We start from the raw sequence: 23567 nt of genomic DNA on the forward strand, positions 1-23567 counted from the left end.
GAGGGAGAGGGAGAAGCAGGCTCCATGCAGGGAGCCCGATGTGGGACTCGATCCCCGGTCTCCAGGATCACGCCCCGGGCGGAAGGCGGCGCCAAACCGCTGGGCCATCAGGGCTGCTCTCTCTCTCTCTCTCTCTCTCTCTCTCTCAAATAAATAAATAAATAAATCGTTAAAAAAATAAGTAAAAATCTTTTTTTTTTTTTTTTAATTTTTATTTATTTATGATAGTCACAGAGAGAGAGAGAGAGGCAGAGACACAGGCAGAGGGAGAAGCAGGCTCCATGCACCGGGAGCCTGACGTGGGATTCGATCCCCGGTCTCCAGGATCGCGCCCTGGGCCAAAGGCAGGCGCTAAACCACTGCGCCACCCAGGGATCCCAGTAAAAATCTTTTTAAAAATTCTTAAAAAAAAAAACAACCAAACAGTGCCCAGCCACATACTCTGTCCTCTCTTCAGGAGGCCGGGAAACAATCAGAGGACACATCACAACTAGAGAAGACAGCATAGGCCTCCAGACAGGACTGCTCCCTCTTGCCTCCAGGCCTTTGACCTGACTGTGAAGTTCCCTTCCACCAGAATGTCCTCTCCTCCCCCTCAATGCCCTTGGAGGTTGCCTTTCTGCTGGGACTCCACTGGGGCAGCACTGTCTGCTTTCTTCTCCATCCATGTTACCATAGCATTCTAGATGCTCCATCACAGCGTGGGTGACGTGCTTGTCCATTCAGCCCGCAAGTCGTTGGTGAGCGTGAGCACCTCCTGGGTACCTGGGCCTGTCCTGTCCTGGGACATCACAGGGAATAAGCAGACAGGGAAAAAGACAATAAACATGTAAACAAACAATTAAACATGATACTCTCCATGAGTGTCAAGTGCTAAGACGGAAATGGAGCAGGGTACTTAAATAATCCAGAGGAACTGGGGCTGGTAGAGGCATCGGCTTCAGAGAGCGATGCTGGAGCTGAGGCCTGAATGCTAAGGACAAGGTGGTCCTGCAAGGGCCTGGGGCAGAGTGTTCAGTCAGGGACAGGCAGTACGAAACCTCCCGGACAGACACATTATATCACTCTGTTTGTATGAAATATCCAGCTTGGGTAAATCCACAGAGACAGAAATCGGATTAATGGTTGCCAGGGCGGGGCGGGGTGGTGGTGGCTGGGAGGAGTGAAGATGGGGAATGACGGCTAATGGGTATGGGATTTCTCTTTGGGATGATGCAAATGTTCTAGAACTCAATACTGGTGATGTTTGCATAACATCGGGAATGTACTAAATGCCACAGAATTGTACACTTTAAAATGGTTAAAACCGTACATCTTATGTTATGTGTATTTAACCATAAAACAGCAAAACAAAAGACCATGCAGGAAGGCTAGTGCAGCCAGGGATGGGGGGTTTGGGGTGGGGCTGGAGAGGTGGTGGGGGCCCCTCAGGAGGACACTGGGGGTTGGTAGGGAGTTTGCATTTTGTTTGGTGCAATGGAAAGCCACTGGGAGATTTCAAAAGCAGGAAAGTAACCTGATCGCTCTTACTGTTTTCGAAGATCCTTGTGGCTGTGGTGTGGGCTGCGGTTGGTGATGGAGCTGAAATAAAAGCAGGGAGACCAGTTAGGGAGCCCACTGCCGCAGTCCAGGGGAGGGAGGACGGCAGCTTGGGACGACAGATTTGGGATCCATTTAAAGGGTAGGGGGCGAGGGGGACTTGATGGATTAAAGGGAAAAAGAACAGGGGGGAAAAGAGAGATATGGAATGATGTCTACATTTTCACTTTGAGCAACCAAAAGGATGGAGTTGTCAGTTACTAAGATGGGGAAGCCTGTGCGGGGAAACGCCTTGAGGGCACGTCGAGGCTGGTCAGGAGGCTAGGTCAGGGGAGTGGCAATGAGACACATATCTGCTCTTCCGCCCCATGGAGATGGTACTTAAAACCTGAGCACCCCTGAGAGATGCTAGGGATAGGTGTGGCCGTGGAAGATAGAAGGGCCCAGGGCTGAGCCTTGGGGAACTGGGATATGCAGAGATGAGGCAGAGGAGGAACGGCCAGCAGAGCAGACCAAGAAGAGCAACCAGCCAGGTAGGAGAAAAAGAGGCAGAGCCCTGCCTCCAAAGTAAAGAGAAGAAAATATTTCCAGAAGGGAGGGCCAGCTGTGTCCAGCGCTGTGAAGAGGGTGAGTGGATGAAGGAGTGACAAAGATGTCACTATTGGATTGGGCAATGTGAGTGTGGACTGGCGTCTCTGGTGTACCCATGCTCCTCCATCGTTGGTGCTCACCGACGATCGGAGGACTTGAGATGATGATGTTGTGCAGTGGGCGGCACAGACTGCCCGGAGCCCAGGGTTAGAGCAAGAAATCAGGCTTCACGGGGAAGTGGCTGAGGCCTGGGACCACCCAGCAACCGTTGTTGAGGGGAGACAGGGGAGCTCAAAGCAGCCCAGGATTGCAGTTCACCCACCGGCACATTTTCAAAGGGCCTTCCCTCTGCTACTTTTCCCTTTTTCCTCTCAGGAGAGGTGATTCATATTTCAATATATTCCAGCTGAAAAAGGATCAGATTTTGAGCAGGTGGTAAGTCAGTACATGGAAATTTGATATATTTTGACTAATGCAGTTTGAAATTTGAAAACTCCAGACAATTTTATTCAAGATCCATTTTTATACCAACTCATTATTGGGGGGGGAAAGGCAAGATTTCAGGTTTCCGGGGGAGGACGTGTGAACCCAAGCCTGTCACCACCAAGCCCCGCTAAGCAGGCTTGACCTGGCCGGCTGGCCCACATGCTGCCTGCCGCTCCATTCCTGCCAGAAACGCTTTCTTTAGCAACCCCTTTCAAGTATCCCCCTGGGGTTACTAGTCCAATTTAATCTGACCTTCAGCCCCACCTCTGTCACACCAACTCCAGCAAATCCCTGGGGCTGGCACTTAAGACAAGTTTTGTGATACAGACGATGGTATTACACAGAATTTCCACTTCCTTCCCCAGCTACCTTGTCCATTTCCCCAGCCTCATGAGTGTGAGGGATCAGGAGAGAAAAGAAATAATGAAGACAAGGACAGGAATGAAGTTATTGGCAAAGAAGCAAGGACACAGTTCATGGGAGGTAGGGGAGCTGCCTGTTGGGGGCCACGGGGGGAGAGGCTCGAGGAGGGCCCATGAGAGAGCTGTGGCCTCAAAAGAGAGGTCTAGGGGTACCTGGGTGGCTCAGTCCATTAAGAGCCCGACTCTTGATTTTGGCTCAAGTCATGATCTCAGGGTAGTGGGATGGAGCCCCGAGCTGGGCTCCGTGCTCAGCGGGAAGTCTACTTCTCTCCCTCTTCTTCTCCCTCTGTCCCTCCCCCTCTCTTTCTCTCCACCCCCCCCCGTCCCCATCCCCCCCCTCAAATAAATCTCTTTTTTTAAGATTTTATGTATTTATTCATGAGAGACACAGAGAAAGAGAGAGGCAGAGACACAGGCAGAGGGAGAAGCAGGTTCCACGCAGGGAACCCGACATGGGACTCGATCCCCGGTCTCCAGGATCACGCCCTGGGCTGGAGGTGGCGCTAAACCACTGAGCCACCAGGCTGCCGTACATAAATCTTTTTGAAAAAGAGAGAGAGGTCTTTGGATCCTAGCTCTACTATCTTGGGTGACTCCCCATATTTAATTGAGCTTTATTTTTCTCAACTGAAAAATGGGGATATTAATACTTTTGTAGTAATTTTTGGGGGGAACGCCTGGGTGGCTTAGTGGTTGAGCATCCGTCTTCAGATCAGGGTGTGATCCTGGGGTCTGGGATCAAGTCCTACACTGGGCTCCCTGGGAGGAGCCTGCTTCTCCCTCTGCCTATGTCTCTGCCTCTCTCTCTTGTTTCTCATGAATAAATACATAAAACCTTTAAAAAATAATTTTTTAGAACAGTGAGTGTATGTGATACCCCCAGTTATGGATGAGTCCAACACATGGGAGGAATTCAACGCACATTCATCTCCTTTGCTTCCCAGCCTCAGAGATCTCTCCATATGAGGCATATTCTCTTGTCTCTTTTGAGTAGCTCTTAGTTGGGAAGGCAACGGGGAAGAGTAGGGTCTCTGAAAGTCCCTATGACTGGAGATCTTCTGGGTATAGAATAAGGCTCTGTGAACTAAACTTTCTGGAAGGTGATTTGTCGTCTTGCAACAAGGGGACTTGAACTCAATGAATCTGATTTATTTATTTTTTTTTTCAATGAATCTGATTTAGAGAAAGCCTGAGAAATTCAGACAAAACTTCATGCACAAAGATGTTCATTCCAACATTGTTTAGTTTGACTTGCTCTTGAAAGAATCAGTAAGTACATTTACACGATGATAAACCAAATGTTCCTGACAGGTATATAGTGATGTTCTCCTCTCCCTAATCCCTGAGTTTCTAGTAGTCCTCCCAGGAGGCAACTAATATAACCAATTTTGTCATGATGATTTCTAACAGTGAAAAATGAGAAACAATCTAAATGTTCCACAGATAAATGAATTCTATCGGTCCATACAGAAGGATACTCTGCAGTCTCTACAAATCATGCCTGTTACCACATCATTCTTCTGTTACTTAACTGTGTGTTTCCTCTGGCCCAAGCCCTCAGCACATGCTGTTCCCTCTGGCTGGAAACCCAACCCCCACCCTCCCAGTGGAGTTCTTTTCAATCTTCACACTCTCCCAGCCTTCTCACTCCCACTGCCAAGGGGATCAGCCCCCACATTCCTCATATCTACGTGGATTCTCTCTATGGACTCCTCTTTTCAGGATGTGATTATATATGGATGTGACCATCTGACAAGTATCTGTTTCAGACTGTACTCTCCTGAGAGGTGGGGTCACTCTGGCTGCTGAGCTGCCTTATTGTAGAGCCTCACAGATGTAGGCACCTGGGGAGCTCCTGAATGGATGAATGGTCTAAGTTAAGCAGAAGACGCAGGATACAGAGCTCATATATAGCATGATCCCAGTTTTATTGCTTTAAATAAAACAAATTTTTAAAGATTTTATTTATTTATTCATGAGAGACACAGGCAGAGGGAGAAGCAAACTCCCAGCGGGGAGCCTGATGTGGGACTCCATCCCAGGACCCTGGAATCAGGACCTGAGCCAAAGGCAGATGCTCAACCACTGAGCCACCCAGGTTCCCAGCTTTAAGTGAAATATTTTATTTTATTTTATTTTATTTTATTTTATTTTATTTTATTTTATTTTATTTTATTTTATTTTATTTTATTTTATATATCCCTACATAAATGAAGTACAGAAAGAAAGCAAAGCAAGGCACTGCCAATGGTTGTCCAGGGTAATGGGATTGTGATGATTTTTTTTCCTTTTACTTGTCTACTTCCCATGTTTTCCACAACTGGCAGGTATTATTTTAAAACTAAAATAGGGGGATCTCTGGGTGGCTCAGCGGTTTCGGCGCCTGCCTTCGGCCCCGGGCATGATCCTGGGGTCCTGGGGATCAAGTCCCACATCAGGCTCCCTGTGTGGAGCCTCTCCCTCTGCCTGTGTCTCTGCCTCTCTCTCTCCGTCTTTCATGAATAAATAAATAAAGTCTTTAAAAAAATAAAAAATAAAATAAAAATAAAAATAATAAAAATAAAATAGAGTATCCCGGGTGGCTCAGCGGTTTAGTGCTGCCTTCGGGCCAGGGCATGATCCTGGAGACCCGGAATCGAGTCCTGCATTGGGCTCTCTGCATGGAGTCTGCTTCTCCCTCTGCCTGTCTCTTTGCCCCCCTCTCTCTCTCTCTCTCTCTGTGTCTCTCATGGATAAATAAATAAAATCTTTAAAAAAGTATAAAAAATAAAATAAATAAAACTAAATAAAATAAAATAAAATAAATGGCACCTGGGTGGCTTGGTGATTGTCTGCCATCGGCTCAGTTCATGATCCTGGGGTACTGGGATCAAGTCCCACATTGGCCTCCCACCTCAGTGAGGGGCCTGCTTTTCCCTCTGCCTATGTCTCTGCTTCTCTCCCTGTGTCTCTCATGAATAAATAAAATCTTAAAAAAAAAAAAAAAACCAAAACCTAAAACTATGAAGGATGACTTTAAAGAAAAACCTTAAAAAAAAAAAAAAAGAAAGAAAAAAGAAAAACCTTATAGGGGGTGGGGGGAGAATAGGGCTTAGGGACCACATGGAAAGCCCATGCCACTTTTCCCTGGGTCACAGCTCCCAGGCCTGGGGTCAGAAGCTGTAATGTATTCCTGCTGGTTGGAGGTAGGCCCCTGAAGAAAGTTCAGGGCTCAGGATAGTAGGAAGGAGGAGGCAAGTCTGGCCTGGGACACCTGAGATTATTAGCTAGACTCTGCAAGATGTCTTTTTTTTTTCCTCCATGATTTATTTTTTATTAAATATTAAATGCATGCATCAACATATATTATGTTTAAGGTATAGAGAATAATAAAACTAACATCCCCAGGTCCACTGCTTAGATTAAGATACATAACATCACAAATACATTTGAAGCATTCCCTGCAGGGGTCTTAAGTGGCCAGTCAAGACTCTGCCCAGGGGTCAGAAGGAAAAGACCTTGAGACAAGGCCTCAAATGCCTCATAAACTCATTTATCCTCTTAAGCATGAGGTACCTGGTGGCCTCTGGCTCCTAAAAAATAATTTTTTTTAAGATTATATTTGAGAGAGAATGTGAGCAGGAGAGGGAAAGAGGGAGAGAGAAGAGCAGACTCTCCACTGAGCAGAGAGCCTGATGTGGGGTTCAATCCCAGGACCCTGGGATCATGATCTGAGCCAAAGGCAGATGCTTAACTGACTGAGCTACCTAGGAGCCCCGGTCTGCTAAAAATCACCGTGTATCTACATCTACCCACAATAAGGCTGCCTCAGCTAACTAAAGCACCTGGTTTCTTTGCTTTTGTCTAGAATTACATCAGCTAACTCATTCATTTATTCATTCATTCATTGACTTTCCACACATGTATGGATGAGCTCTATACACCAATTGGGCACCCCAGCAGTTCCACACCTCAGGTGTTGGAGGCAGGTGACTTTAAGAGTGGAGAGGGCCTTGAGAGGAGGCAGCAGTGAGGGGCGGAGGGAGCTAACCCGGAGGGAAAGGTCTGGGGAGGCTTCCTGGATCGGTACTGTCTGAGCCAAGTCATTCAAGTACATTAAGTTAGACTTTGGTTGTAAGCAAGAAAAATCTAGTCTGACTGACCAAGCAAAAGTGGAACTCACTGGAAGTTGTGTTTGGGGCTGTCACTGAAAACCCAAATCGAAATGGCCATAACAAGAATTATTATGTCCTGTGAGAAATTTGGCCATTATGGGATGCCGGCTCAGGGGTTGAGCGTCTGTCTTCCGCTCAGGGCGTGATGCTGGGGTCGGGGTATCGATTCCCCACATCGGGCTCTATGTGGGGAGCCTGCTTCTGCCTATGTCTCTGCCTCTCTGTGTGTCTCTCATGAATTCATACAGCCGAAGGCAGATGCTCAACCGCTGAGCCACCCAGGCGTCCCTAAATAAAGAAAATATTAAAAAAAAAAAAAAAAAAAAAGAAGAAGAAGAAGGAGAAGTTTGGTCATTGTGATCCAGGTTCTCTCCGTCTCTTCGCTCTACAGTCTTTGGTAAGCTGGCTTTGGCCCTTAGGCCTTTAGGTCCCCTCATGGCCGAAAGATAGTGGATCGGCACCAGGCACCAGGCATTTCATCCTCGCCCAGCCACACTCAGAGAAAAGGGAACATCCATCCATCCCTTCCTTACGTCCCTTTCCGAAAGATTAGCACTGCCCCGCCTCCAAGTCCTTCAGTTGATTTTCTTGGTGTCTCATCGGTCAGAATGGAATCACATGGTCCTATCTAAACCAATCACTGATAGTGGCGTAGACTAATAGAGCCTGCCTCACCCACCCTCCCCACCCTCCCCACCCCCGGGGAGGAGTCGAGCTAGCTCCTCCAGAGCTTAGCACTACCTGGTAGCTGAATGAAATATGGAACCTGACAGCCAAGAAGTGGGGTGTTAGGTGGGCCGCTGCAGAAAGAAAATGGGACCCAGAGAAGAAGCTGAATAACCCAGGCCTGGGAAGGGCAAGAACCAGGGTGGCTCTGGGGGTCTTGGTGGAAAGAACTAGTAGGCAGTGGCCCCAGGATGGCCCCACCAGAGTGATACAACTCAAGTGAGTCACTGGACTTCACGTTCAGGTTGGAATTCCTAGGAGACACTCTTAATTAGCTGAGCCAGGCCACTGGATTGATAGCCCTGTCTCCTGAATCACCTGCAGTGGAGAAGGGATGGTCCTCCCAAGGGAACTTGGGGAACTGTTTCCGTAAGAAGACAGGGAAAGGGGGACAGGAAGCCTCTGAGCTGAGATGAGGGCGAAGAGCAGGAATGAGAGGAGCAGAGCCAGACCACGGATGGGCTTGCAAGCCGTGCTCAGCTGGAGGGTCCTCAAATCAGTGAGGATTCTTGTTTGAAAGCAACAGACAAACCAGCCTTGACAAAATTTTTTTTTTTAAGATTTTATTTATTCATTCATGAGAGACACAGAGAGATGCAGAGACACAGGCAGAGGGAGAAGCAGGCTCCTGCAGGGAGTCAGATGCAGGACTCAATCCCAGGACCCTGGGATCATGCCCTGAGCCAAAGGCAGACACTCAACCACTGAGCCACCCAGGTGCCCCCAAGCCTTGACTAATTTAAATAAAAAAGCAGATCAATTTAAAGGTAACCCACAGAGTCTCCCAAAGGGTTGAGGGCTCCACAAACAGGAGCAATGCCCCAAATAAAGACAGACATTTCCTGCTTGGACCTCCAATGTTCCCGGCACAGCTGCCACCCACACAGGCTCTGCCACTGCCCTTATCCTTGTAACCACTGGTCCCAGCTTAATTAGGCCATTAACTCCTAGTTCAAAGTCTGGGCTACGGGCTTTGCCCATCTTCAAGGAAGGATGTCCATATCATACTATCCTGAAGGTGTCTGGGGAAGACTGTCAGCTTATGGAAGCCGGGAACTGGGTCTTTTGTCCCCAGAGCCCTCCTGGCATGGTGCCCCGCACAGAGGATGTTTGCTGAGCTGATGCATGGTTGTCAGCAGGGGAGTGATGTGAGCCGACCTCCTCACAGGGGCTGATGGCCCCGGCAGTGCAGCGGGAGGTGAGGAGGACTTGGGCAGAGGCCCAGGCAGTGGGCACGGAAACACCTACCTCCTTGTCCCCCACAAACCTCTCATGTGACTGGGGTAGCTTGACTTCCCACCAAATGGAATGCCCGCTTCATGCTGTCTTCTTTCTCTTCAAACTCCCGCCTTCCTCCCTACCTTTGCTCTCCGTTAATGTGCCCTCTTACTTCAGGGAGAAAAGGAGCCCTGGGGGACTAATTCCAAGTCATTCTGTCATCTGCAGAGTCCCTCCGTCACAGGTGGAGAGCTGTTTCTTCAGCACTCTGGATCTCCGTTTCTTTGGCCCTCCCACTCCTACTGCTCTAGTTTCTTTCCCCCTCCCTCTTCCCAAATCATGCCCACAAACAAGCTCTAGTTTCTTCCATCTTTAAAAAACAAACAACCTGGGGCAGCCCTGGTGGCTTAGTGGTTTAGCGCCACCTTTAGCCCGGGGTGTGATCTTGGAGACCCAGGATCGAGTCCTACCTCGGGCTCCCTGCATGGGGCCTGCTTCTCTGTATCTCTCATGAATAAATAAATAAAATCTTTAAAAACAAAGAGACAAACAAACAAACAACCCGGGCACCTGGGTGGCTCAGTGGTTGAGCATTTGCCTTTAGTTCAGGGCATGATCCCAGGGTCCTGGGATTGAGTCCTGCATCTGACTCCCTGCGGGGAGCCTGCTTCTTTCTCTGCCTCTCTCTGTGACTCTCATGAATGAATAAATAAAATCTTAAAAATAAATAAATAAATGATTAAAAACAACAACAACCTCTCAGGACTCTACATCCCTCCAGGCAGGGGCTGCCCTGTTTCTCTGCCCCCTCCACAGCAAAGTTTCTGAATGACTGGCCCCCGGGGCCCCCAGACACTGTTCCCTGCTACCACCACGCCCCCCACCCCCCCCACCCCCTCCCAGGATTCTTCTCTGTCTGGTTCAGGACAGGCTGAGCCATGTGACTGACTCTGACCAATGAAACACCCGCAGAAGTGCTGTGTGCTACATGCAACAAAAGCTGGTAGTTGGCCATGGCCTTTGTCCCCCTCTGCCATGAGACAGGCAGGGTCCATGGTGGAGGATGTGTTCTCCACCCATATCCCTGAGCAGAGCCTCCGCTGTCCCGCCTCAGTGAGAAGCCAGCCTCTCTTGTAAGCCAATGAGACCTGGGGACACTTGTTACATTAGCACGCCCTAACTTGTCCTGACACAGTGCTGTCTCCCATCCACTCTTCTCCCCACTCTAATAGGCATTCTGCCCCTACCTTTCTCCTAGAAATGAACTTTCTGGCATCACCAGTTACCTCCGTGTTACAAACCAGCCCTCAACGTGAACTCTCCCTCCTCACAGCCAAGTCCACTCTCCTTCTTGAAACACCCTTGGCTTCGGTCACACCACACACCATGGCTTTCCTTTGATGTCACTGGCCATTCCTTCTCCTTTATGTTCTAGAATAGTGTTGCCAGAGGCTTCGATCCTGCTGTATCCCTTCCCTTGACAGGTGACTTCATCCATTCCCACAGATTTAAATACCGTCCCTGTGCCCATGACTCCCAAGTGTGCTTCTCACCTCCAGGGTGGCACATCCAGCTTCCACCAGTTAAACATCTCTGCAAGGCTCTGCAGACTTTGTGTGTCCTAAATGGAGCTCTTGTCAGCCCCTATGCCTGCTTTCCCAGGCTCCTCCTGTCTCACTGCACCCTTGTGCTCTGGAGCCACCCCATGACCCTCCCTCCCCCATCCCTCATACTGGTCCAACCATATATCCTGCCAATTCTACATCCTAAACATTTCTCATTCTGTCCGCTGCTCTCTGACTCCATGACCCTGCCCCATCTCTTGCCCCACCCCAAATCAGTGCTCTAATAGCAGCCCCCCAAATCCCATCATATTACTCCCACTTCGGGCTCTTCAGTGGCTGCTCACCACACCTAGAATTAGATCCAGATTCAACTGAGGCTTTCAAGGCCCTACAAAGCCTGCCTCCTACCTTTCTGATTGTATCTCCTACCCTTCCCGTCTTCCCTCATCTATACCAAGTTTGGTACTGTCCCAGGGCCTTTGCACCTGCTGTTCCTTCTGTTCCTTGGCTCCTTCCTTTCCTTTCCTTTATGTTTCAACTCCGGTGCTGCTGCTCAGGGAGGCATTTCATGGGCTCAAAAATAATGTCAGGGGGATCCCTGAGTCGCTCAGCGGTTTGGCACCTGCCTTTGGCCCAGGTGAGATCCTGGAGTCCTGGGATCGAGTCCCGCGTTGGGCTCCCGGCATGGATCCTGCTTCTCCCTCCTCCTGTGTCTCTGCCTCTCTCTCTCTAGGTCTATCATAAAATAAATAAATAAATCTTTAAAAAAGTAATGTCAGTCCTCCCATTTGTCTCAGTCCTTACCCCCTCGTTGTGTCCCCAGTGTTTACCACCCTTTGTCAGTTTGGTTGTCTGTTCCCTTTGCTTAATCATCTCCCTGCGAGAATGTGTAGGCTCTGTGAGAATGGTTAAGGAGCTAGATCTTACCATTGCAGCACCAAGCACAGAGCTGTTCTCATATGAATGGAGGAGTTAGGGGACGGATTCAGAACAGGTTGATCGATACCCCGGGTGTGAGTTCTGAAGGCCTTTCACTGAGAACAAGGAAGGGTGGCTGTTCCAGAAACTAGGAACAAGGGCTCCTGGAAGAGAGTTCTGCACCTGCTTCTCAAAGGCTGGGTCCCATCTCCTGTTTTGTGTTTGCCAATGCCAGGTAGGACTTTGGTAGATCCCCCTACTCTTTCTCCCTCACATCCCCTCAGTGAGATGCTTGCCCCTGAGGCTTGTCCCAGGCCCATAGAGGTTCACCTGCCCCACCTGACACACCTAAGATACCACTCCTGTTCCAGTGAACCTGCCTGGGTGCAGGTGGGTCTATAGTTCGCTGTGGTTCTGGGGGAGAGAAGTAGTCTCCAGGCTTTGGAGGGAGGAGGCAGGATCAGAGCCTTCTCAAAACTTCCTGGGTGGGACTGGCTCTCAGAGGCCCTTGGCCCTCAGCCTTAGGCTGCCACAGCCCAGATTCTGGGGGCCCCCAAACCAAGTAGCAAATTTGAGTAACACAGGACATATCTTATGAGTCCTAGAGGGGCTTCCTGAGGTGAAGGTAGAGCCCAAACACCTGGGGCATTCTGCAGGGAGCTGGCAGCTCCAGATGGGGATGAACAGACTGGGAGGAAGGGCAAAGCAGATAGGTCAAGACCCCATCCCCATCTGCTGTGCCCTGGGGGCAGCCAAGGCCTGGCAAGGAAGGAACTAGAACCTGGGTCTGGGACCCGACTCAGTGTCTGATCTGTCAGGTCCCTCTGTCAGGCCTCTGGAGCCTGGGAGCGCCAGGGTTGATATGGTGAAAGCCAGGGTACATGGGGGGCTGGGGAGAGTCCTGAGGGGGTGAGAGGCAGCTCCTTTGATAATGGCACCAGGAACACACTCATCACCCTCGGGAATGCCTTTCTCCTCAGCTCCCCCTGGTCTACCATTCAGGGGCACAGCCTCACCGAGTGCTTCCAACACCCACTAAGCAAGTGCTCTGCCTCCTAGTTCCAGGACTGAAAAGTCGAGGCGTTGGAGGCTTAGTGACCCGCTCAAGGTTGCCCAGCTAAAATGTGCTCCCAGGGGGGCCAGTCCCAAAGCCAGGCAGCTAGGCAAGGATGGGCAGCCTGAGGTTATTCTAGAGAGACCCCCGAGAGCTTGGCAGCTCACTTAGCACGGCATCCCGGCCAGGCCCATACAGGGGGTGAGCCAGAGCAGATAAAAGCCAAGGACTGTTCCGATGAGGGGCCACCTGCTTCCCAGCTGAGGGTGACCCTGGAGTAGGCATGTAGTAAAGCGTGTCAGGAGAGCAGGAGCTAAAGGCAAAGCCTGAGTGAGTGCAGAGATAAGATGGGGATACCACAGACCAGGCCCCCTCTCTGGGCTGGAGTTCAGGGATGCTACAGGATGAAAAGGCCCAGGCTGCCAGCCCTCTTGGTGGCCTCCAGAGACAAACACATGCTTGCACACATCCGTGCACATACGTAGCTTCTGCATACACGTGCATACATGGCTGTGTGTACACACACCAGTAAACATGCAGTTAGTCCCCTCCCCTTCCTGTGCCCAGAGATTTTGTTTTTTTTGGAAGGGAGGCACAGTTTCCGCCTCAAATAGGGTAGGGTGACTGACTTGTCCTGGTTTGTTTGGGACATACTGGTTTTAGCACTGGAAGTCCCAAGTCCTGGGAAAGCCCCAAGTCCCAGGCAAAGCTTCATTGGTCACCTGCCCCATGCCTTGAACAGACCTGGTGTGTATCTTCCCTTGCAGAACTCATCCCACCACCTGTCACCTCTATGATGGCCCAGGGGCCCGAGAGAGAGAGAGAGAGAGAGAGAGAGAGAGAGAAAGCTTGAGCCACAACTGAGTCTGCTCTTACCAGAGGCCTCAGTACTAACAAGAACCACTATGTTTATTGAGCATCTACTATGTTCCCAGCACTGTTCTAGAGGCTAAGGGCACAGCAGGGAACACACCAGAGAAAATCACTACCCTTGTAGAGCTGACACTCAGCAGGAGGGGACAGAAAAGGAACAAGATCAATAAATAAATGAAATAATATATTAGAAGAGGATGAATGTTAAGAAGCCTGAATGGTTCAGTGGTTGAGCATCTGCCTTCAGCTCAGGTCATGATCGAGTCCTGCATAAGGCTCCCTGCAGGGAGCCTGCTTCTTCCTCTGCCTATGTCTCTGCTTCTCTCTATATATATCTCTCATGAATAAATAAATAAAATCTTAAAAAAAAAAAAAAAGAGGATGAGTGTTAAGGGGAAAAGTAAAACAGGGAAGGAGCCCATTTAAAGTAGGCTGCTGGGGAAAGTCTACTGAGAAGGTAACCCTGGGAGAGACCCGAATGATGGGGTGAGGGCAAGGGCCCAGCAGATATCCCAGGCAGTGCTCCAGGAGGAGGGAGCAGCAAAAGGCTGGAGGCAGGACACACCCAGCACGTGTAGAAGAGCAAGAAGAGGCTGGGGGAGGGAGGGAAGGGAGAGGAAGGAGAGGCTGTGGCCAGGGCTCTTGGAAAGACCAGAGGATCTTAGCACCATGGGGCCAAGGAGGGCTTGAGCAGAGGGGTCCCACGCTCTGACTCCCCCTCACGCTGCGGTGTTAGCAGACATGTAGGGGCAAGCATGGGAGCCCCGGGACCCCTGGGGACTCTGGCAGTAGGCCAAGTGAGAGATGGTGGGGGCCCAGGTTGCGGTGGTGGCCAAGAAACATGGGTGGACTCTGGGTACCTTCTGAAACTGAGCCCACAGGACTCCCAGCAGATTGGGTCCGAGGTGAGAGAGAGGAGTTGGCAGGACTCTGAGGTTCCTGCCTGAGCAGCCAGAATGAAGGTGCCACCCTCACCTGAGACAGAGAAGATGCATGTGGAGGAGGCTGAGGCGGTGGAGGAGCAGCAGCTCAGCTTTGGACAGACTGTGTTTGCCAGATGGAGACGTAGAGGAGGCATCTAGGTGCCTGCGTCACAGGCATCTTCAGTGGGGGACAAGCAGGGAAGCCGAGCTTCCCTGGGTTAGCGTCCTTGTCTCCAGGGCTGGGCTAGGCTGGGGGGCGGGGCGAGGGCGATGCTATGGGGAGTGGCCTGCACTTGGGTGTGGCATGGAGGGGCAGTGCCAAGTGGCCTGGGGCGCCAGTAGCTCTGTGAGCGCAGCCGGCCTGGCCTGAGGCTGTTATGTGACCAACGGAGCCATTTGGTTAGCATTGATTAGCTTGGGGAAGAGCAGCTGGCAAGGCTGGGGCAGGGCAGGGGTGGGGGGGAGCACAGCCCTGTTCAGAGGGAGGATGGGCTGCAGAGCCAGGATTGGCCACATGGCTGACAAGTCTCCAAGGCTCAGAGAGCCCCATAGACCTGCCCAGGGGCCTTTAGGGGATTCCAGTCCACAGGGATGTCCATGCACAGGTGTAGGGAAAGGTGGCCCCTTTGGTGCCGCAGGTTCCAGACTCAGGTCAGAGGGAGGCTGAGACCTTGGGGCCAGAGAGGGCTGCTCAGCCCTCAGATGAGGCTGGTCTTCTCCATGCAATGGGGATCTCCTGGATTTGAAGTCAGGGGATGAGGCCTGTTCCACCACCCCCTTCACGAGTCGTGTGGCCTTAACCAGTCTCTTCCCTCCGTGTGCTTCATTTCCTCTGCAGTGGTGTGGTGGTCTGAGGATTCCATATAAAGAACCTACTGCGTGTTTAGGACAGGGTCCTCCTTGGTTTGTTCCCTCCTGCTTCCAGGGTGGGCAGGCTGCCACCCCTGCCACTCTGGCCATGTGGCCTGGGATTGGACCAGAGGTCCTGTCAGTACTAGTCTCACTGGGCACCACTCTGGCCTCCCCAGGCCTGGGTTTCCCCAGCCTAGCAGAGCTGGTATTACAGCTTCTTTGGGAGCTCTGGCTACTTAGAGAAGGCGTCTGGGGTAAGATGGGGACACAGTGCCTGTTCTCCCACCTCAGTGCCTTTGCATATGCTGTGCCTTCTGTCTGTTATGCCCTTCCCACCCATCCCGCCAGGTCCGGCTCCCACAGGACCATTCACAAGCGCATCTGGGGTGGCTAAGTAGACTGGGTGAGGTGCTGCCCATACTCAGGTCACTCGCCCCTCCCCCACAAGTCCCTGCCCAGCAGGTGAAGGGTTTGGGGATTTGCAGGAAGGAAGACGTGTAAACAATACAACTCTTCTGTGTATTCTCTATACTAGCAGAGGAGCAGAAGGCTTTCTGGAGGAGGTAGCAGGACCTTCCCTGAGCTTCCCCCTACACACACCCTTAGGTGCCTACTCTGGGCCCCGGCACCTGGCCAGACTGCCTGGGATTGGGAGTGCCCCTATCTGCTAATGAACCCCTGAGGGCTTGCCCAGTTCATCCCAAGGCTCCTCCCTGCCCTAGCACTTTGGACATTCCAGGGCTCAGAGCAAGGATTGAATGGAGGAAGGAATGAATGAGGCTGCAGAGCCTCAGGTGAGCTCAGATGTGTGGGAGGCCATGAGGTTTGGGAACAGCGGAGCAGTCAGACGAGTGCAGTCCTGGAGGAGAGGGGGAGGAGAGCCAGAGGAAGTGAGGATGAGGCCCAGCTGTGCTCTCTTCAGCCCCCTCAGTCAGAGCAACCCCTGCCCCACCCAGGAGAGGGTTGAGGAGGCAGATGGGAGGGTGCAAGGCTCCTCCACAGAGACTTACATGGCTGCTAATTTGCAATCCTAAAGTGCATGGCAAAGGCATCAGCCTCATTGTTAGTAAATTAACCAGGCAATCAGTGGGTCAGAGCTCCCACCAGCTCATGGAAGGGACACAGGAGGAGGTACAGTGACGGGAGTACCAGCTTCCCTGGGAAGAAACCCGACAGGGTGACAGGGTGACGATCCAGGATCAGGGCACCCACTGGCTCCGGCAGGGGTGCAGGAGGTGGGTGAATTTGGCTGGGAGGGCTGGTCCAGGCCCCTGCAGATTGGACCAGCTTCCAGGGTGGAGAAGCAGAATCAGCTGAAACCCATCCCAGTGCCCAGTGGAAGGAGGCAGGGGTAGTGCAAGGGCAGCATCCCTGGCCTGGATCCCTGGCAGCTGGGCAGTACTGAAGGATGGAGAGAGCTCCAAGTGGTTGGCTGGGGTCCCTGCCTCCTTCTGCACCCTTTATTTTATTTTTTTTTAAATTTTTTCTTTTTTTTTTTTAACTTATTTATTCATGATAGTCACACACACAGAGAGAGAGGCAGAAACACAGGCAGAGGGAGAAGCAGGCTCCATGCACCGGGAGCCCGATGTGGGACTCGATCCTGGGTCTCCAGGATCGCGCCCTGGGCCAAAGGCAGGCGCCAAACTGCTACGCCACCCAGGGATCCATTCTGGACCCTTCTCATAGAAAGTGCATAGGGGGCTCCTGCCCTGGGGCCACCTTTACCCCACACACCTGCCGAAGTGTGTTCATATGCTGGCTGCTCAGCCTAGATTTATGGGCATTTGGTTTTTTTCACCCAAACTAGGATCTCCACCTAGTTTCCCTGAACCCCCACCTTCCCTGGGGCACCTAAGGACGGGTTATGGCTCTCCATGAGGCCCTAGCTTCTCTGGGGACACTTCAGAGAAGCCCAACTCCAGGACCTTACAGAGACATAGCCACAACAGCAGGTAGAAGGTTGTCTGCCCCCATCCAGGCCAAGGGGCAGGAGAACCCCCCCCACCACCACACAGTAATGCCGAGGATCAGAGGAGCGCAAGCAGAAGCACTTGTAAACTTCATAAGCTGCACAAATATGGAGTGGTATTAGTGCTGAGCCTGACACAGCTTACCCCTGCCCCCACGGCCAGTGTCTCTCTGCTGCCAGACTGAAGGGCGGGAAAAGCCTTTTTCTTTGCAGCACCACCCCCACAGGTCTGCTGTGGCACTGTGTCCCACAAACACGGCTCGTGGCCTGGTCCCCTTCAACACAGTGAGGGCTGTGAATGCCTGTGAGCTGGGAGGGGCACCCTGGACTCCCCCAGAGTGGCAGGGTGGGCGCGCTGCCCTGGGGCAAGGTTCCTGGGAGACAGCAGCCTGGGTAGGGGTAAGGGGTGCCAGCTGAGAGGAAAGGGGGTATCAGTCTCTGTGGAAGCCAGCATGTGTTGCTCCCTCCTCCTAACCCAGGCCTTGGAGGCTCAAGGCATCTCGCAGGCTCCCTGACAGTCAGCTGGGGCTTGGGGTCCAGGCTCCTGGCCCCTCACGCTCTTGCTTCCCCCTGCACAGCTGGGACCCCCTGCCAAACTGAGGTGGGCAGCGAGGGCCTGGAGGTCAGACCCCAGCCTCCACATGGGGCACACTGGCAAAGCAATCATCTCCTACCCGTGTTACAGAGAGGGAAACTGAGGAGGCACCAGCCTCAGGCTTAGCCTGCAGGCTGTCCAGTGGTAGTGGTGACTGAGACTGCAGGAACCACATAAAGTGTGGCCCTTCCCAGAAAGGGTCCTCACAGCTGCATTGCCACCGCCACCGCCACCGAGGTCATAATTGCTCTGAAATCACAACTGAACCCAATTATGCAAAAACGAAATTATATGCGATGATTTTTATGTTGGAAACGTTTGGTGGAAGCCGGGTGATTACAGGGGGACGGGAAGCAGCTGCCACTCTCTGGGAGCCCATAACTCCCAACAGCTGGGAACTGTCACTTATTTACGATGCTGTTTCTGCCAAGAATGACGGGGTGGCAGTGGTGGCTAGGCCTGCCCCAGACTGGCCAGGAGGCTAGGGCGGCAGCAGGCCTGGGAGCCTGGCCTGGGGTTGGGGGGAGGCTGGGAGGCTGGGAGCCGGCCGGTCGGAGTGGTGGGGAGTGTTGGTTCTTCCTACGCGCTTGGGCCAAGCTGACAGCAGGAATCCACTGAGCTGCCTCCTGCCCCAGCCTCCCCGGAGAGGCCTGGCTGACCAAGCTGGAAGGGACGGGCAAGAGGCCAACCTGGGCCCGGAGGAGATGGCTGCCTGGCCCTGCAGGGTGGGAGTCTACCCGCCTGGAGCCTGTCCTCACTCGCCGGCGCGCCTGCCGGGCAGCCCGGGGCGGCTGCGACCCTGGGAAAAGGCAGGTAATGATGATCCTCCTTAATGAGGCTGCTCCGATAATGAGCACGGGGCTATTATCCGACCACAGGCTGGACACATCCGAAAATAAATTATTTTAAGGATCCATTAACGAATGCCTAATTAATGCCCAATTAGAGGGAAGCTACCGAGGAAATGCTCTGGACAGTCGGCTAGTCGGGAGGCAGGGCCTGGTTTACAACCACAGCCTGGGAGCACACAGCCTGGGAGTGAGGTGGGGAGAGGAGAGGGGCCAGAAGGTGGACCCGATGGGGGCAACCTCACTCTGGTGGCGCCTTGGGGGCCCCAAAGCCAGGCAGCCCGGGTGTCTCCCCCAGTCCTCCACACATGCGTGTCCCCTTCACACATCCTCACAGCACCGCAAGGGACAACTAGTACTATTTAGAAACCAGGAAACTGAGGCACACTGTGAGCTGTCACAGGAGGCACCATAATGAGACATCTTTTGAGATGAACTTCGGTGTCTTGCATGAGTTTTTCTTAAAAAAAAAAAAAAGATTTTATTTATTTATTCATGAGAGATACACAGAGAGGGGCAGAGACACAGGCAGAGGGAGAAGCAGGCTCCTCGCAGGGAGCCCGATGTAGGACTCGATCCCGAGACCAGGATCACACCCTGAGCCAAAGGCAGACAGACGCTTAACCGCTGAGCCACCCAGGCGTCCCTTTTTTTTTTTTTTTTTAAGATTTTATTTATTCATTCATGAGAGACAGAGAGAGAGGCAGAGATACAGGCAAAGGGAAAAGCAGGCTCCCTGCGGGGAGCCCGACGGGACTTCATCTGGGGACCCCAGGATAACGACCTGAGCCGAAGACTGACGCCCAACCACTGAGCCACCCAGGCGTCCCTTGCATGCGTGCTTTGTTAGAATAAATAAAAAGACTCTCCAGGCCTCCATATATTTACTTTGTTAGACCCGGAGTCTGAATCACTCTGTGATCGTGTGCTGTTATGAGAGCAAGTGACAGAGCTGGGACGGGAACCAGACGCTGGCTGCCCCGGCCCTGGGTTGTGAGCCCCACTCCAGCTCCCGGGAGAGAGCCAGGGGGCGGGGCTAGGCTTTCGGGGCGGGGCTGAGGGTACCGCGCGGGCGCCCCGAGCGCGCCCGGAGCTCTCCTCGCAGTAGCGGGGGCGGCGGGGGCTAGAACCCTCGGCAGGGGTGGGGCGCCAGAGTGCGATCTCACTCGGGGGGGCCCGCCTTGGGCCTGGCCCCTGCCTTCCCCCCAGCAGGAGCCTCCCCCAGGGGCCTCCGATCCCAGACCACTGAGTTAGGCACAGCCCGGGACAGAGCCTGGCCTAAGGCTGGGGGCGCGCCCACCAACCCCGCTTCCCGTGGGTCCGTCAGTCGGTCCGTCCGTCCGTCCCCGCCTCCCGCCCCCCACCCCCAACCCCGGCCCACCCTGACCTGGCTGTGCTCTCTCTCCCGCCAGGGTGCTGTGTGGAACTGTTGCTGCTGCTGCTAGCGGGGGAGCTGCCCCTGGGTGGCGGCTGCCCGCGGGACTGCGTGTGCTACCCGGCCCCCATGACCGTCAGCTGCCAGGCGCACAACTTCGCCGCCATCCCCGAGGGCATCCCGGAGGACAGCGAGCGCATCTTCCTGCAGAACAATCGCATCACCCTCCTCCAGCAGGGCCACTTCAGCCCCGCTATGGTCACCCTGTGGATCTACTCCAACAACATCACCTTCATCGACCCCAACACCTTCGAGGGCTTCGTGCACCTGGAGGAGCTGGACCTGGGCGACAACCGGCAGCTGCGGACGCTGGCGCCAGAGACCTTCCAGGGCCTTGTGAAGCTGCACGCCCTCTACCTCTATAAGTGTGGGCTCAGCGCCCTGCCGGCGGGCATCTTCAGCGGACTGCACAGCCTGCAGTACCTCTACCTGCAGGACAACCACATCGAGTACCTCCAGGACGACATCTTTGTGGACCTGGTCAACCTCAGCCACCTGTTTCTCCACGGTAACAAGCTGTGGAGCTTGGGCCAGGACACGTTCCGGGGACTGGTGAACCTGGACCGGCTGCTGCTGCACGAGAACCAGCTGCAGTGGGTGCACCCTAAGGCTTTCCACGACCTCCGCAGGCTGACCACTCTCTTTCTCTTCAACAACAGCCTCTCTGAGCTGCAGGGCGACTGTCTGGCGCCCCTGGGGGCCCTGGAGTTCCTCCGCCTCAACGGGAACGCGTGGGACTGCGGCTGCCGGGCGCGCTCCCTGTGGGAATGGCTGCGCAGATTCCGCGGCTCCAGCTCTGCCGTCCCCTGTGCGTCCCCCGACGCTCGCCAGGGCCAGGACCTGAAGCTGCTGAGGGCCGACGACTTCCGGAACTGCACGGGGCCGGCATCCCCGCACCAGATCAAGTCTCACACGCTCACCACCACCGACAGGGCTGCCCGGAAGGAGCACTACCCGGCCCGCGGCCCTGCCAGGGACAGGGGCCACGCACACGGCCATCTGCCCGGCTCCCGCCCGGGCTACAGGAAGCCGGGCAAGAACTGCACCAGCCACAGGAACCGCAACCAGGTGTCCAAGGCGGGCACCGGGAAGCAGGCCTCCGAGTTGCAGGACTACGCACCCGACTACCAGCACAAGTTCAGCTTTGACATCATGCCCACCATGCGGCCCAAGAGGAGGGGCAAGTGTGCCCGCAGGACCCCCATCCGTGCCCCCAGCGGGGTGCAGCAGGCTTCCTCGGGCAGTTCCCTGGGAGCCTCCCTCCTGGCCTGGATACTGGGGCTGGTGGTCACTCTCCGCTGAGGACCTGGGGCGCCAGCAGCCAGCACTGCCACGTATCCACCAAGGAACAGAATCTCTTTTCTTTTTTTTAACAAGCGGAGGATCTGCTGGGTTTCAGGCAAAGGCTGGTATAGCCTTCGGCTGCTCTCTGGGCCCTGCCCAGTGGATTATAAACCCAAAGTGTACAGCTCTGAGTGGGAAGGGATTAGTACATCACAACCCAGCTGTCCCAGCCAGGCCCTGCTGAACGCCCATGGACAGCATCCATCCAGCAAGGTGGTTAAAGCACGCAAAAGGAATCCTTCATTAGCAACAATGGGACAGTGCCCCGCAGGAGCTGGGCTCTGTGGAATCCCGGTCGTTGGAGGGGTCTGAAGGGCTCCCCGCCATTCCCGGAGGAAGCAGGACTCAGAGAACAGACGAGGCTCACCCAAGAGGCTGGGTAGACCAGCCATCTGGGAGCACAGGGGCAGGTGGCATTTTCGCTCTTGCCTGAGGCCACATAGTCAACCTGCCCTGAATCCAACCCTTAGTCCCTTCCTTGGGGATAACGCCTCTCATTCCTGATGTCTCAGGCAACCCTGACCTAGGCCCAGCTGCTGGGCTCCAAGAACCAATTACCAAAGGAAAGAGCATCAGAGGCTGAAATTTAGAACTGCATCAAGTGCAGTGAGTTTCTCACAGGAGGTGCAGTTTTATAACTATGTCCACTTATATATATATATATACACACTCTCTACATATATATACACACAAATGCACAGGTCTCCTGCCCCACTCTCCTACCAAACTGTATGTCTTCTCATGTTTATAAACTATGCGGAAAACTATTATCTGTTGAACTAAGGATTGTATTGGTGATTTCTAGCAAGAAAAGAGGATTTTTGTCTAGAATCTCAACTTGGCAACAATAGTCCCCATGTAACCTGGGCTTGCCAGGGCCTAGGGCAAAGGGTGAGTGGGAAGAGCCATGGAGAAGAAGGGGAGGCAGCAAGAATCACTTCAGGGGACCAATCTTCTTATATGTTTAGAGCATCACCTTGTTTTTATACGCAACACAAGTCTGGCTGCCACCCCAGAGCACCCTGTCACCCTCACTGTAGGTGTTATCGTCAAGGTGAGAAGCCAGAAGCAGCTCATTGGACATCAGGGAGCCAGGCCCTGGGGACGGACTGGATGGAGAAGGGAAAAGAGGGGCTTAGGGTCTTTTTTGTCGACGGGCAGGTAGCATCCACAGTGTTAGCCCAACAGGCTGGGCAGTGTCATCAGCCTAGCGTTTTGCCAGCAACGGTCTGGACAGGCCTGGGAGACTCCGGGCATGAGCCCAGGCCTCCAGCATGGCTCAACTGCTGAATTTTTCCTTGAGGCTCTTTGATGGCCATCCCAGCAAGGATCCTGTGTAGGCGGCAGGAGGGAAAGCATCAGGTGGCCTTAGCAGAAGGGGGACAAAGAGGGCATTTCGAGAACCATCTCAGGCACTTCTGCATTACGAAGGCCCCATCCCGCCTGGCCCTTCTGCAGATGCCCAGGGACAGGCAGAGGCAGAAGGGGTGGGCCACACTCAGGGGTCAGGAGTGGGAACATGCAGGAAATGGAGCAGGCAAGCCCAGATAGGGGACAGTGACCCCGGTCAAGGTTGGCCATGCTGCTGGCCAGTGCCCCAGCAGGCACCATCTCCTCTGAGCTTTGCACAAACCTGAATTTCCCACCAGAGAGGATGTGTGTGAGGAGCAAGAAACACCGAATCCAATTAAGAAAGAAAAGTAATAATAAAAAAATTTCTCTTGGACAAGAACTCTGTTTCTCATTTCCTAACCCTGCATTCCCGAAGTGGTGGCAGATCCCAGGCTTTTGTGGGGGTGGGTGAGGCTGGCCGGGCACAGCACGTTTGTTGGCAGGAGGAGCCATATGGGGCAGGGGCACACTGACTCACTGGGATGCATGTGTGCACGCGCATGCGAACACACACACACACACACACACAAACACGTTCTCTGCTCCATGGTTCTTCCCTCACCCTCATAGAACATGACTCACTTCCCACAACTCTGGCTGTGCTGGGTCGGCCCAATCTCTGTGGCTCTTCCTGGAGTGGGCTGGTCCTGGATCCTTCCT

At 53.4% G+C, this 23567-nt stretch overlaps 1 protein-coding gene across 3 annotated transcripts in view; it reads left to right on the forward strand.

Annotated features, from left to right (window-relative positions):
- The window catches only part of RTN4RL1 (reticulon 4 receptor like 1), a 72353-nt gene extending 49106 nt beyond the window's left edge, over positions 1 to 23247 (forward strand). For 2 of the 3 annotated variants that reach the window (XM_072779047.1, XM_072779048.1), the window contains exon 2: positions 20149 to 23247. In XM_072779047.1, coding sequence (XP_072635148.1) covers positions 20149 to 21473 — 1325 coding nt within the window. In that variant the 3' untranslated portion in view covers positions 21474 to 23247. Of the gene's footprint in view, positions 1 to 18431; positions 18702 to 20148 lie in introns of those variants that run through there. The other variant, XM_072779046.1, reaches the window with a different exon arrangement.
- Positions 23248 to 23567: the final 320 nt, after the last annotated feature.

The sequence above is a fragment of the Canis lupus genome, chromosome 16 (genome assembly GCF_048164855.1).
Source record: "Canis lupus baileyi chromosome 16, mCanLup2.hap1, whole genome shotgun sequence".
Taxonomy (NCBI): Eukaryota; Metazoa; Chordata; class Mammalia; order Carnivora; family Canidae; genus Canis; species Canis lupus.